Source organism: Electrona antarctica, assembly GCF_951216825.1.
Source record: "Electrona antarctica genome assembly, chromosome: 7".
Classification (NCBI taxonomy): Eukaryota; Metazoa; Chordata; class Actinopteri; order Myctophiformes; family Myctophidae; genus Electrona; species Electrona antarctica.
The window spans coordinates 17,761,248-17,774,464 of record NC_136812.1 but is presented as its reverse complement, the minus strand read 5'-3'; the positions used below and the strand labels follow the sequence as shown (position 1 = coordinate 17,774,464).

The window sequence follows — 13,217 nt, the reverse complement described above, 5'->3', positions numbered from 1 at the left end:
TGGGGCGACCGCTCTTCCCGTTGAGGCGACCGATCTTCGCCGCTTTGGGCGAGTTGGAAAAGGGGCGAGCCGTCTCATATTCGCTGGGGTGATGGATGTCCCTGATGATGTTTTCAGCCTTAGCCAATAGCCACACAACGTCTCTCATGTATTTCCTGGAACGGGGAAAGCTCCCCTCCCACGATTCGCTGTGCTGTTCACACTACTCTCTGCAGTGCTTTCCGTTCTGCAGCGGTGCAGTTCCCGAACCAGGCAGTGGTGCCGCTCGTCAGAACACTTTTGATGGTGCTCTTATAGAATGCTCTGAGGATGCGGGGACTCACTCTGAACTTCTTCAGGCGCCTCAGGCAGTAGAGCCGTTTTTTTCACCACTTTGGTTGTGTGTGCGGCCCACTTCAGGTCCCTCGAGATGTGTATCCCGAGGAACTTAAAGTCGCTGAACTGCTCCACTGCAGCACCATTGATGACAATGGGTGCGTGCTCTCTCTCTGGCCGCCTGAAGTCCACGATCAGCTCCTTGGTTTTGCTGACGTTTAGAGCCAGGCTGTTCTCGTGGCACCACTGTGTCAGTGTTCGAACCTCTGCTCTGTAGGCCGTCTCGTCATCGTCGTCGATCAGGCCCATCACTGTTGTGTCGTCCGCGTATTTGATCACGACGTTGGAGCTGTGCTTGGCTTTACAGTCGTGTGTGTACAGTGAGTAGAGTAGAGGGCTCAGCACGCAGCCCTGGGGGGCTCCTGTGTTGAGGGTCAGGGGGTCCGACGTGATGTTGCCCATCCTCACCACCTGACGGCGGCCAGACAGAAAGTCAAGTATCCAGCTGCACATGGTCGAGTGCAGGCCTAGGTCCTTTAGCTTTGTGTCCAGTCTGGTTGGTATGATGGTATTAAAGGCAGAACTGTAGTCCACAAAGAGCATCCGTACACATCTGTTCTTCCCCCTCTTGTCCAGGTGGGAGAGTGCAGAGTGTACGGCCAAGGCAACTGCATCATCAGTTGATCGATTTTGACGATAAGCAAATTGCCATGTGTCCAGTGTGGCAGGCAGTACGGAGCAGATCTCTCACCAGTCTCTCAAAACACTTACTGACAATCGGAAAAGTGAGGATGCAAATTGTGATTGGCCGGTGTGATTGGGTGGGAGATGTGCCGTTGGTTGAGCATCACATAACGATTGTGCCACGGGGGACACCTGTTGTATATCCCGGTATAATGTGGCTGGTAGAGAGATGTCAGACATTGCGCAATACTCGAGAGATACAATTATAGGCATATTGTTTTACATCACCATTATATCACCTAATCATAGCAACATGAGTTAGACTTTAATATATTAGCGCCCCTCACTTCACACAGGGGTGATTTTTATATGCCACCTGAATTGGTTAAAATGCAGGCTCTGTACCCAAAAATCCATGTATTTAGCCTATCATGGTCAGTGGTCACAGCGGCGGGCCTGAGAGAAGGCTAGTTTTTTCTACCTTGTAGATCTGTGCTTTCGAAGCGAAAATACTGTTGCCTGGGGTGGGGTCTCCATACTTCCAGGGCAGCCAAGGGGGCGCATCTCCCTGTGGCCGCCAATCGGTGCTCTTCCCTGGGCAGGGGAGGTTGTAAAGGTTGCAAATGAAGGAATTTAAAAATGGGATATTTCAGAATAAATGTATGAAATTAATTCTATTACTTAACTTATACTGAATGTCATAAGATAACTGGGACTTTATATTATTGTTGGGATTTTAGTGTCTGATGGAGTTGACATACCGGTAAATCAGTTATGAAGTGCATAATGTCACATTTTAGAAAGAAATGTTCTGCCAAAAACCTGTTCCTTCTGATGATTGGTGGTTGAGACCTGTGTCTACAAATTCATCAATTTCAATTTAATGTTTTATAAAAAAAAAAATCTGATTTGAAACAGGTTTTGTCCCTTATCTCAATTGTCAAGAATGAGTGATATATTGCTTTTGCATCAATGTCTTAGATTAAGAATAGTATACTTCAGTGTTCAGTCAAAATGAAAAGTGAACGTTGTACTTTCCTCTTACAACCAGCAGATGGAGACTTTGTTCCATTCTGATGAGTACCTGTTCTGCATGTGATGTAAGGCCATCTGAGTCCAATAACAAAGTGGGGGAAAAACGAATCACTGACAGTTCTCGACCTCAAGCCAATGTCACACCCATATAAAACATATCCTCATTTTCCATCTACTGTTTATTTCTTAACATAATTTAAATGTATGTGTGCAGTGCACTGGCAGTCCAAACAGATTACCGTTAATGTAACCTCCCTGATGAAAAGCTGTGTCAGTCACATCAAGGCCTAAAACCAAAACAGGACAGCGCCGGCCTATTTGGAGCCACACAGTCGGTGCCACCAGGTATTCCTAAATCTAACCTCGGTAAAACTATGCCAGAACCAAACCTTATTCCTAAACGTAACCTCAGTAAAACTATGCCAGAAGAAACTAACCTTATTCCTAAACCTAACCTCAGTAGAATTATGCCAGAACCTAACCTAACCTAACCTAATCTAACCTAACCTAACCTAACCTAACCTAACCTAACCTAACCTAACCTAACCTAACCTAACCTTTTCCTCAGTAAAACAAATTCAAGAACCGTTGGGGGGAAGCGGTCCATGAAGGCAAATCGTGCCTTCATGAAGTGTGTTTTTGGGAGAGTGTTCCGCCTGTTACCCTTTATGTGACACAAATGTTATGTGAAGCCCGGGCAATCCGTGAAGCTCTGCCAATCCGAGAAGCCGACGGTTTGGGCTGGCCAACCGTCGAAGCCCATGCATACAATCTCTTGAACACACAGAGAATTTCTATAACCTGTGGGCCATCATATATTCATGATTTCTGCTGCACAGCTCGGGGTTATATGAGAGTCAGACACACACCAAGTTTGAGACCGAACGGTTGGACACTGTCCGAGTTATGCCAGGCACGCACGCATGCACATATGCACGCACACGCATGCAGGTTCTGCACTTTTGCCGTACATCAGAATGAGTAGTTAGGCTATTCGAACAGGCTCTGATGTTTGTTCATTATAACTTATAATAAAGGAGATTAATTAGCGTATCTTATCATCCCATTCCAGAGCTGCTGTTTCTCAGAATCAGACGCTGATCAATACATATGGAAAACTCAATAGTTAATTTGCTTTCTCTGAAGTGCAGTGAAATAAATTCTCATTTCCAGAGCTCGGCTAATCCGGCTACCAATAGGCCGACTTCATTAAAACATCCACTGAATGGTGTATCTTGTCATGTGAGCGATTATGGCAGGACCAAATTAGAATCACATCCCAATGCAGTAATTTGTCAGTGATTCTTTCTTTCTTTCTTTCTTTCTTTCTATCTTTCTTTCTTTCTTTCTTTCTTCAGGTCTAGTTCTAGTTCTATTCCACATCATGCATACCATATTAGAGGTCTCACGGTGTGAAAGGAGGTATGGGCACACTGGCATGCCCATAACTGATGTTGTTGGCTGGATGGCTTATTAAAGGAAATCCAAAGTATTGTTTAAACAGGATGCAAGACCCACATTTGCATACTCTTGTATAACTTTCAATTATGAAAATGCCTTGACCTGATCTACATTTTAGATTCTCTGAAATTGAAATGCTGTCTACCAGCGTTTTTAAATGAGAAATTAATAAGGCTATGTCAACTAACATATCGACACAGACAACAGGCACGCAGCCGATCCAGTTCATCCATTATGCATGCTTAGCTCTTCCCATGTAGGGCCTATAGTTATAGTGCACTCGCCTCCGTCAGTGTGGTTGTAATCCTGGGAAGTCAAGTAGGATCCTGAATGTCTCCAGACCCCTTCAGAAGTTCAGATTAATATTTCAAACCGAGCACTGTCAGTCATACGGTCACTGTTGCCCTTCCTTAATTATAGCCTTCAGTCAGAGGTGGCCACACATGAACATCAGCCCATATGCCTAGCGGGCATGAAACACAGCATGTTTTGCAAATGAATACAAGACCGCAGTAGCAATATGAAGACGTGATACAGAGAATGTGTTACAGTTACAGAGTCTCTATATGAGCAGACCATGATGGGTTGTCATGCGTTTACTGTAATATAGTGGCCATCCATCACCAGGAGGAATACAGTGTTTTAGATGCAGGGTATGATGATGGATTGCAGGCTATTGCTATCTAATATCAATGCCTGGTACTGCTGAGCTAGGACATCATGTGTACTTTTGACTATACATTAATGACATGCAGTCAGCTGTGACGATGATCTGTATCTTCCGGTTTGTAATGCGGGAGCTGGCGAAAAACTTCTGGGAACTCCGATTAAATTTAGAGCTACTCCAAATTAGCTCCTGGCTAGTGCTGTCTCTACATCTTGGCAAAATTTTGTTGATTCTCTTTGCGTCTAGAACAAAAATAAATAAGTCCTCTGAGTTCAGGGTTGTAGTTGGTGACTTTGAAGTTTCTGCCAAAGATTCAATGAAGTAGGCTACCTTGGCTGTATATTGGACAATAACCTATCCGGAGAGAGTATGGCACTGCAGGGAATAAATACGGTTAACCAAAGAGTGAAGTTCCTTGCTACAACATCCTTGTTCTCAAATAAAAATGCTCTGGAAATATTGGCAGGGGCTCTGGTCCAATTTGTTTTGTGCACCTTTGGAAAATAAGCTACAGACCTCACAAAATACACTAGTTAGGGTTATCCTAAAACTCCACCCCAGAACACACCTTCTCCCTGCTCATTTTAATAGCGTCAAGTGGCTCAGTGTGGATGAGAGAGTTTCATTTAATAAAACTGTGGTTCACAGGATATGTAAAAAGGTCACTCCGAGATATCTTCATAATTACTTCTCTAAGGTTAGCGACATTCATGATAATTTCACAAGATGTAGCACCACTGAGCTTATTGTACTCACATGCACTCAGCTTTCTTGTGTTTTTATCCTTTAGAATAGATGGTGGTAATATTGTATGTAATCATTGTCAATATCAATCTCAATCAATCAATACTGTATGTGTACCAATGCTCTTCAACAAATATTGAACACACAAATATCACTGTAAATCCAATTAGGTTTGAGTTTCAGTCAGCCATGGTTAACCCCTTGGCAGCTGTTCAATGCTGTATAACAGGGGTTCTCAACGTTTTTGGCCGGGGACCCCTGGAAATGCTTTGGCAATGTCTCGGGACCCCCGCCCCGCCCCCTCCCGACCCCCAATATAAATTGACTGCTACAATAACCTTAACCCATTTTGGGCGGGAACCCCTTTTGGTGTTTTAAGCATTATGTTATAATTTAGCTATTGAAAAATAGCAGATCTACAAGCTCATAGCGCGCCACCGAGTGGCGCGCTACGAGCTTGTAGGTCTGATATTTTTGAAAAATCGTGAAAATATATATATATATATATATTTTTTGGAAAATAATTTGGGGACCCCCTAAAATAATTTGGCGACCCCCCCGAGGGGTCGCGACCCACGGGTTGAGAACCCCTGCTGTATAACAGGGGTAGGCAACCTTTTGGCACTGGTGCCAACCTTGGCACAAAGGAGGGTGATCACTGGCACACTGGCATAAAAAAACCCAATTGCCGGTAAATAAACAATTACAAAAATGTAGTCAAATAAATGAATTCACTCATATTTGTATGTAAATTACATCATTCTACATTCATTAAAACTCTGAACTCTGACTGGGGAGGGAGATAGGAGGGCTCTGCTCTGAGTCTAATGAGTCATTATAACAATGTGAAAGAATATTTAAAAAGGTTAAAGGTTATATTCGTACTAGTAGACAATCAAAACATGTTGGAATTGTGGTGTGGTGTTAAATTAAAGTGACACACTGACTATCTAGAAACTAAAAACATGGCACTTTGTTTCAAAAAGGTTGCAGACCCCTGCTGTATAATAACGTTTCTCTTGAACTGCTTTCTTGTGACAGGTTTTATTGTGAAGCAGTAAATAAATTCAAGTTGGTTTGTGATTCAGGGAAGTGGAAAACAAGATTAATGTTTGTGCATGTATTGATAACCACTTCTAACCACGTCTTTTTCAGTTTCATGTCACCCCATCGACAAGCTCACAAGTCACAACCCATCCCATTGTGATGCATTGTGACAATGTTCGTCTCTATAACGACCTGCCCAAAATAGGGGCACCAGGTTTAAACCACTCAGTAAACTAATACTTGGTTGACAGCAGAGCCATCGAAAGGAGAGTTCTGCCAATGAGGGGACAGAAAACAGCCCGGTCACGTGGTTCATGTACTGTAACTTGTTTGTCACTCTAAAGCCCATAGACTCCAATGCATTCCGTAAACTTCCGGTTCAGGCCTGTCACTCTTTGCCAATAGAAGTCGAAGAGCTGCCATTGGACTGGCCCCATGAAATGAACGGAGTTGTATACGACTCTGGTTGACAGGGATCGGCTCACTTGGTCTGCTCTTCAATACATCAATACTCACATATTGCTTTACTCACCTTTGCACACAGAGAAGTCTTTCAAATCTCTGTGTGCAATTATAGGCATAGCCAGTTGTCTTTTGATACAGTACTTACTGTACAGTAAATTAATCCTAAAATAAAATATTTTAGGATTAGTGTCATTCAGAAAAGTAAACTCCAATATTTCACTGTCCCTAAATTCAGTATTATACTGCACTACGGTTGTAGCCTGGCTAATAAACCAGACTAATATCACACAACACTGTCGCGGTATATCAGTCTGGGCTGGCTCCACTTGGATTTCATTTCCCGGGGAACATTTTCTCTTCGACGCAATTGGTCAGAGCTACTGTCAGTCAAAGGTCTCAAGCATTGAACGTCACTGTACCAAAGCCCGCCTATATTGCATACCGTGTCCCGATTGGTCCGACCTGTTCTCTGCTGTAGGAAAGAGGCGTGCTACTGAGCCTCGCCAGACCGTAATCCGCTGGTAGGCAACTTTTTTTTGCCAACGGCTGATTCGGTCTGGTTTATTAACCAGGCTACTACGGTTGTGCAGATGCTATTTTCTTTTTTTTTATAGGCTATATAATATTTGCACAGATTTTTTGCAATTTACTGTATGACCATTTTATTGTAGGTTTTTATATTTGTCTATACTGTTGAGGCTGCCGTAGGTAGACTTTTCACTGCTTATGTTGCCACAGCTGTATTTAGTACATATATGCACATTGAATCTTGAATATAATTGACCATATTCACATGTTGTCTATTTTCATCGTATATATTCATCATATGACGCAGGAGCAAAATGGCCCGATGTGAAAATGGAAATGTCGAGAGGCCAATTCAAAGACTTTCTAATCGAAACACAGCTGCTCACAATACTGTACATTGAGTTTGATTATTATGATACAATGGGGGGGCATTGTATTTTGGGTAGAACATTTACTTTAAGTTGGAAAAGCTGACATGATAATGACAAACATGAAACATTCCTATAAAGCGAAAGACTTGACCCGCCAGCTTCGTGGACAGTGTGGACAGTAGGAATCACTCACCACAACATACAGTATATAAATGACATTTTAGTGACACATTGACTTAATATCAGTTTTATATTCATGAACCCCCTGCCCCCAAGGTTTTGCTAGTGAAATCCATTAAGCAGCCAGGCGACAGGAATTATCTAAATGTGTTATCTAGTGTTATCTAAAGGTCACGATTATGTAATCTAGAGGGAGTCCTGTAAACAAGCTACACCAGTGGTTCTCAAAGTGGGGATTGTCTGACCCATAGGGGGGGGACACTGAGCAACACTGAGCATCTGAGATAGACAACAGGGCAGAACAATAACATATACAAAATAAATCTCACTGTTAAAACACATGGATAAAAATAAATACAAATAAAAACACTATGTCAGGGGATTGATTATTATAATAATTTTAATACATTCTAATAGTGTTCCGAAATGGTTTATGGGAGCACTATGGCAGTGCTTTGCCCTTTGGAATCCTTCCCCATCAGATACTGAAGCCATAATGATAACAAAACCCCTCTTCCAATGAAAAACCATCACAGTTATTGGCTGCAATCCCAGAGTGAAGTGACTTGACAAGGCAGTGAGGTCACACAGAATAATACAGGAGGAAGGTGTGCTTGTTATGAGTCAGAGATCGTGTACGCAGCAGCAAATGTCTGTCTGTGGTCTGTGACACTGACAACTCTTAATATAGCTTATTATGTGTTTGTGTCGCCTGCTATTGATGTTTGGCCATGTATAAATATATAAGAAAGCCTGTTCTGAAACAAGATAATGACGTGTGTCCTTGTCTGGAAATAAAAGCGAGAGCAACCTGCATGTCCTCAGTTACAAAAGCTAGTCGTTATTGGAGCATTTACTTACTACATCAAAATAAGGCCACTGTTCACCCCACTTTTTATTTATTTATTAAAAATGTATAAATAATAGCACAGTATAAGGTTAAAAGAACCAACATTGTAAACAGGTATTATAAAACAGTAGATATAAGACATACATTTTCCAATTTATTGCATCCTTCACCTATTAAAGAACACAATGCATCTCATGACCTCATTAAAGACAATGAAAGTATGGCCAGAAACCTAAATAAGGAAACATGCGGTTAAATGTTAATGTTGCACTTAAAATGAGTTTGTAGTTATTACTGTAATAATACTACTCACACATTATGTCACACTGTGTAACTGCTCTAGCCTTAATTTAAACACCATATTAAGATGGTCAATGTTTGGTCAATATGCCAAGGGTCAGATGTCAGATCATTGAAGCTGTCAACCTGTCAAACAAAACAAGAGAAAGTCCCTTCCAAATATGGTACAATGTACACACTAAGGCAGACTTACGCCATATTGTACTTGCTTGTGTGCCGTGCCGTGCACGGAAAACAGACGATCTGCAAGCTCACATGTCGCATCGCAAGTACAAATCAGGCTTTTTAACATCCTCCATTACCTCATGAACTACTTTAGATCTACACTCTGGACTACCAATCAGATGAGTCTGTGCATGTAGCCAATGGGAACGCATTGAAGTGTCTGAGTTGTCTGAGTTGGAGGTTAAACTTTGGACCTGAGTAGCACAGTGGGACAGAACAACTGTCCCACATAGAACATGTGATTGTTTGATTGGATTTGCATTGTCTTTTCTTTTTGGGGGTGACAACCAAGCGGTGAAACTATGGACCACTTCTCAGACCAGGTACAGCAAGGGGGGGCATATAGCAGAATTGTGTCATTCTTAGTTTTTCTGTGTTATGATGGTAGTTGACAATTTCAGGTTATCAGATTAGTAGAAATTGGTGGTACCGTATATGTACCATAGATCAAAGTTCAGGCTGGACCGTAAATATAATCATATACAGATACAGTAAGTGCTTATTGATTTGTATTTTTACAACTCAGGAATTAAGAGGCAGATGTATTCGATCATTGTACAGGGAGGTATTGCATGATGAGAATTGCTTCCTGTGATTGACAGACGTCCCCACCGATTGCTGGAACATATTGTACAGTAGGCCTACAGGCTTGACAGGGAGCGTTATGGTGAAATGATGGCAATAAAAGAGAAGTCACGTCTCACAGTGTGCACTGTGCATGATTGCATTTATAACCTCAGTCTCCTCTATGTCCTGTTGGTATGTTTGAGTTTGTGGTTGGGTAGTCAAGTGCGTTCAATAATGACATGCTGTTCCAGGGTTGTGAAGGCATCGAACTGCTAGATTGGCTGTTTGATCAGAAAGATGGAATCCTATACCAGGAGCCAGAGCACCATGGCAACCAGCTCACCTGGCCATTCCAGGTTCAGGATCCAAACATGCATGTGACCTACCCACAGGTATTTGCTTTGCTTCAGCCCCTGTTTGCCGTGTGGGTCACCATGACCGACTGTATTAGTCCAGGGGTCCTTGAGGAGGTTCTGCAGACCACGGGGTGCCCAGGAACATGAGTTTACAACATGGCATCAAAATTTGTTTAACCACCATAACTATAGGTCGGCCATTTGAAAATAGCCGATTGACAAGCTGACAATGTGTCACATCGTGTCATGTTGTTAGCTTGTATACTATTTCTTGTTGCAATTTAGGTTATGTCAATTTAGGTTATTGGTGCTTATTGTATTCATGTTTCTCAACAACTACCACATTTAGCCTACTCTGTATAGGGGTACTCCTCATCCATGGCAACTGATCGGCTTGGCCCCATTTTAGACTAACTCACTTAACTGTGCTACCCTATTCACCTTTTTCTTACAGCCCATAGTGCATTGCGTTTGTGTGTGCATAAGTTCCTCTTTCTCTTGCTGTGTTGCCAGTTTTGAAAGAGAAACAAGTGGCCAGGTCTATGAAAACAAGCACAAATGAAAAGAGCTGATCTACAAGCTCACAGCGACACATTGTGAACACATTTAAAACACATTGAGAATAAAGCTAAATATTTTTAATATTTTTAAAACCTTTTAATAAAAAATGCACAAAGTATGTATGTTCAGATGGATGTCTGTGGACAATTACATATTAATCTGGGGTTCCTTGATGTGAAGAAATGTGGAAGCAAGCCCAAATAAGCAACTACTATACACTTTAGAATCAAGCCCAAAAAAACATCAACCAGCCACTACCAATCATTCATTTGCAAGTGACTTTACAGAAAAAACAAGTCAACACGGCCTGAAGGAAGCAAAGCACACACACAAGGAGCCCCAGTACGTTGGCAGGGAAAAACATGGATAGACGAATCCACGGAGGGCTGTCTTGGACGCAGCCATAGCGATAGCTGAGGTGTCACATTAAGTGCAGCTTGATACCTCAGTATTGATTGCCTACACCTGGCCTACAGGTCACTGCTCCATGGGTTCGTCTAGGCTGCCATGTTACTGTAAATGGTCAGATGGGTGGGCCACAAGTTGGGCCTCAAATACTTAATATATACTAAATATATTTTTTGTAAATGAAACCCACTTCTATTTCATCTACATTGGCTGTTTTCTCCTACATACCTAGTCTCCTTGTGTGGAAAAACAACAACAATATTGTTGTTGTTTTAAACTTCCCAGTTTCACAGCCAACAGAACAATTGACAAATCTCCTAATGTAGCAACAATATGATGTTGACATAATCTATAGGTTATAGGTATCGGTATAGCTATCTTAAAATGCAGCCCTGTCTCTCCACCACTTACAGAGACTAAAGCCCAAGATATTTTTATTGATAGATACAAAGTAAGTTGACAGGAAACGGGGAGAGAGATGGGGGAAGACACACAGCAAGGTTTTTCTGGATTGGGGCTCGAACCCACGACACACTGTCCTGCTGGATTACCAGTCAAGGTGCCTGGACCACTAGGCCGGCCCAGGCCATGCCAGTGAGATTTAATGAAAGGAAGAAATCTTTCTTCATAATGAGAAACTTTCTGAAACTTTCACCGGCATGCCGAAGCCTGCTGCCATTCCAACTTGCAGCATTACTACCACATTATAGGTATCGGTATAGCTATCTTATCGTATCTTATCATTATAGTTATCGGTATACGTAGCTATCTTAAAATGCAGCCCTGTCTCTCCACCACTTTTCTGAAGTAGATTACAGAGACTAAAACTTGGTGTTTGTACTCAACAGATGCTGCCGCCAGCTGAACAAGAGGATATAAAAGATGACTTTATCAAAGTCCTCCTGAATGGCAATGATTCTGTGTCGGGGTCCCCTCTCTGGTCACCCTCTCCCAGTGACAGTGGCATCAGTGAGGACCCTCCTTCAGACCATAATATGGATAGTCCCCAGCGATCTGAAACCCCCCCTGGCGAGCCCCAGTATGTCAGCCCCCAGCCGCAGACCACAGCTGACTTAGAGACTAACTTCTCTATTGATCTCAGTAAGTATTCATGTACAGGATATATTTAACGGACAACTTTAGTTTTTTTCAACCAAGGTTCATGTTTTAGGTTGTTATTAGAGAAAGTAAAAGATGAGTGTTAATTTTTTTTCATTTGCTGCTTTCTTTCGTTTTAGGGATTTTAGCTGTTTTTGACAGGGGGGGCGGGGGCATTCGAGCATGGGGCTAAATATGTATTTTTTTACAAAATATTATTATTTATTTTTTATTTTTTATTTACTATAGTCCTACTAGACCCCAAGAAATTACATCTGGCCACAAAAGATCACAAGATCTACTGAATGTGTCAAACTGCATATTGAGCCTATGACACACAGTGTGGCTTCCCCCCAGTAGGCCTCCTTCACATTCAGTAGATCCTGTGATCTTCTGTGGCCAGATGTAATTTCCTGGGGTCTAGTAGGACTATAGTAAATAATAAAAAAATAAATTGCCATAATATTTTGTAAAACAATACATATTTACTATTTAGCCCCATGCTCGAATGCCCCCGCCCCCCTGTCAAAAACAGCTAAAATCCCTAAAACGAAAGAAAGCAGCAAAAAACTCATCTTTTACTTTCTCTAATAACAACCTAAAACATGAACCTTGGTTGAAAAAAACTAAAGTTGTCCTTTAACAACATAGTGGTGTTTTCAAACTATTGGTACCCAAGGCAAACCAATGAGCAAGTTATATTCTCAACGCACATCTGTATTCATGGAAAGATTGTTTATCTACAAGCTCGCAATGCTTTGCTTTCAAAATGAAAGCATATTTTATTTTTCTTTGAGACTGACTCATCTGGCATGTCTGTTTACTTTTTATCTTCTTGGCTCAAACACACACGCACAGAAGGTGGTTAAAGTAATTTTCCTTAGGGGTATAGAATTTGTATTTATGATTGCATGATTTGCATGCAGGTGTGATATGAAAGGCAGGCCACAGCACCACAGCACAATGTACTGATTGAAATTGAAAAGATATACAGGAATATTCAATATTCACATCTTTCTGCATAGTTGTATAATGGTATGGCAATGGCATGGAAGATATTTTTTTGGCTTTTTCTGCCTTTTATTGATAGATACAAAGTAAGTTGACAGGAAACGGGGAGAGAGATGGGGGGAAGACACACAGCAAAGTTTGTTTTGGATCGGGACTCGAACCCACGACACACTGTCCTGCCTGATTACCAGTCAAGGTGCCTGGACCACTAGGCCGGCCCGGGCCATGCCAGTGAGATTTAATTCCGAAGCCTGCTATACCGACTCATGGCCATTCCAACTTCCCGCATTACTAACCCTAGCGCCGGGGCTCCACCGGACGCGTTGCGTCTCTGTCGCGTGCGT

The 13,217-nt window shown here is 42.0% G+C and overlaps 1 protein-coding gene across 4 annotated transcripts in view; it reads left to right on the top strand.

The window, feature by feature from the left end:
• The window catches only part of creb3l3a (cAMP responsive element binding protein 3-like 3a), a 38,030-nt gene that overhangs the window by 14,857 nt on the left and 9,956 nt on the right, over window positions 1-13,217 (top strand). For all 4 annotated transcript variants that reach the window (XM_079506342.1, XM_079506341.1, XM_079506340.1 and 1 more), the window contains exon 2: window positions 11,613-11,865. In XM_079506342.1, coding sequence (XP_079362468.1) covers window positions 11,613-11,865 — 253 coding nt within the window. The remainder of the gene's footprint in view (window positions 1-11,612; window positions 11,866-13,217) is intronic.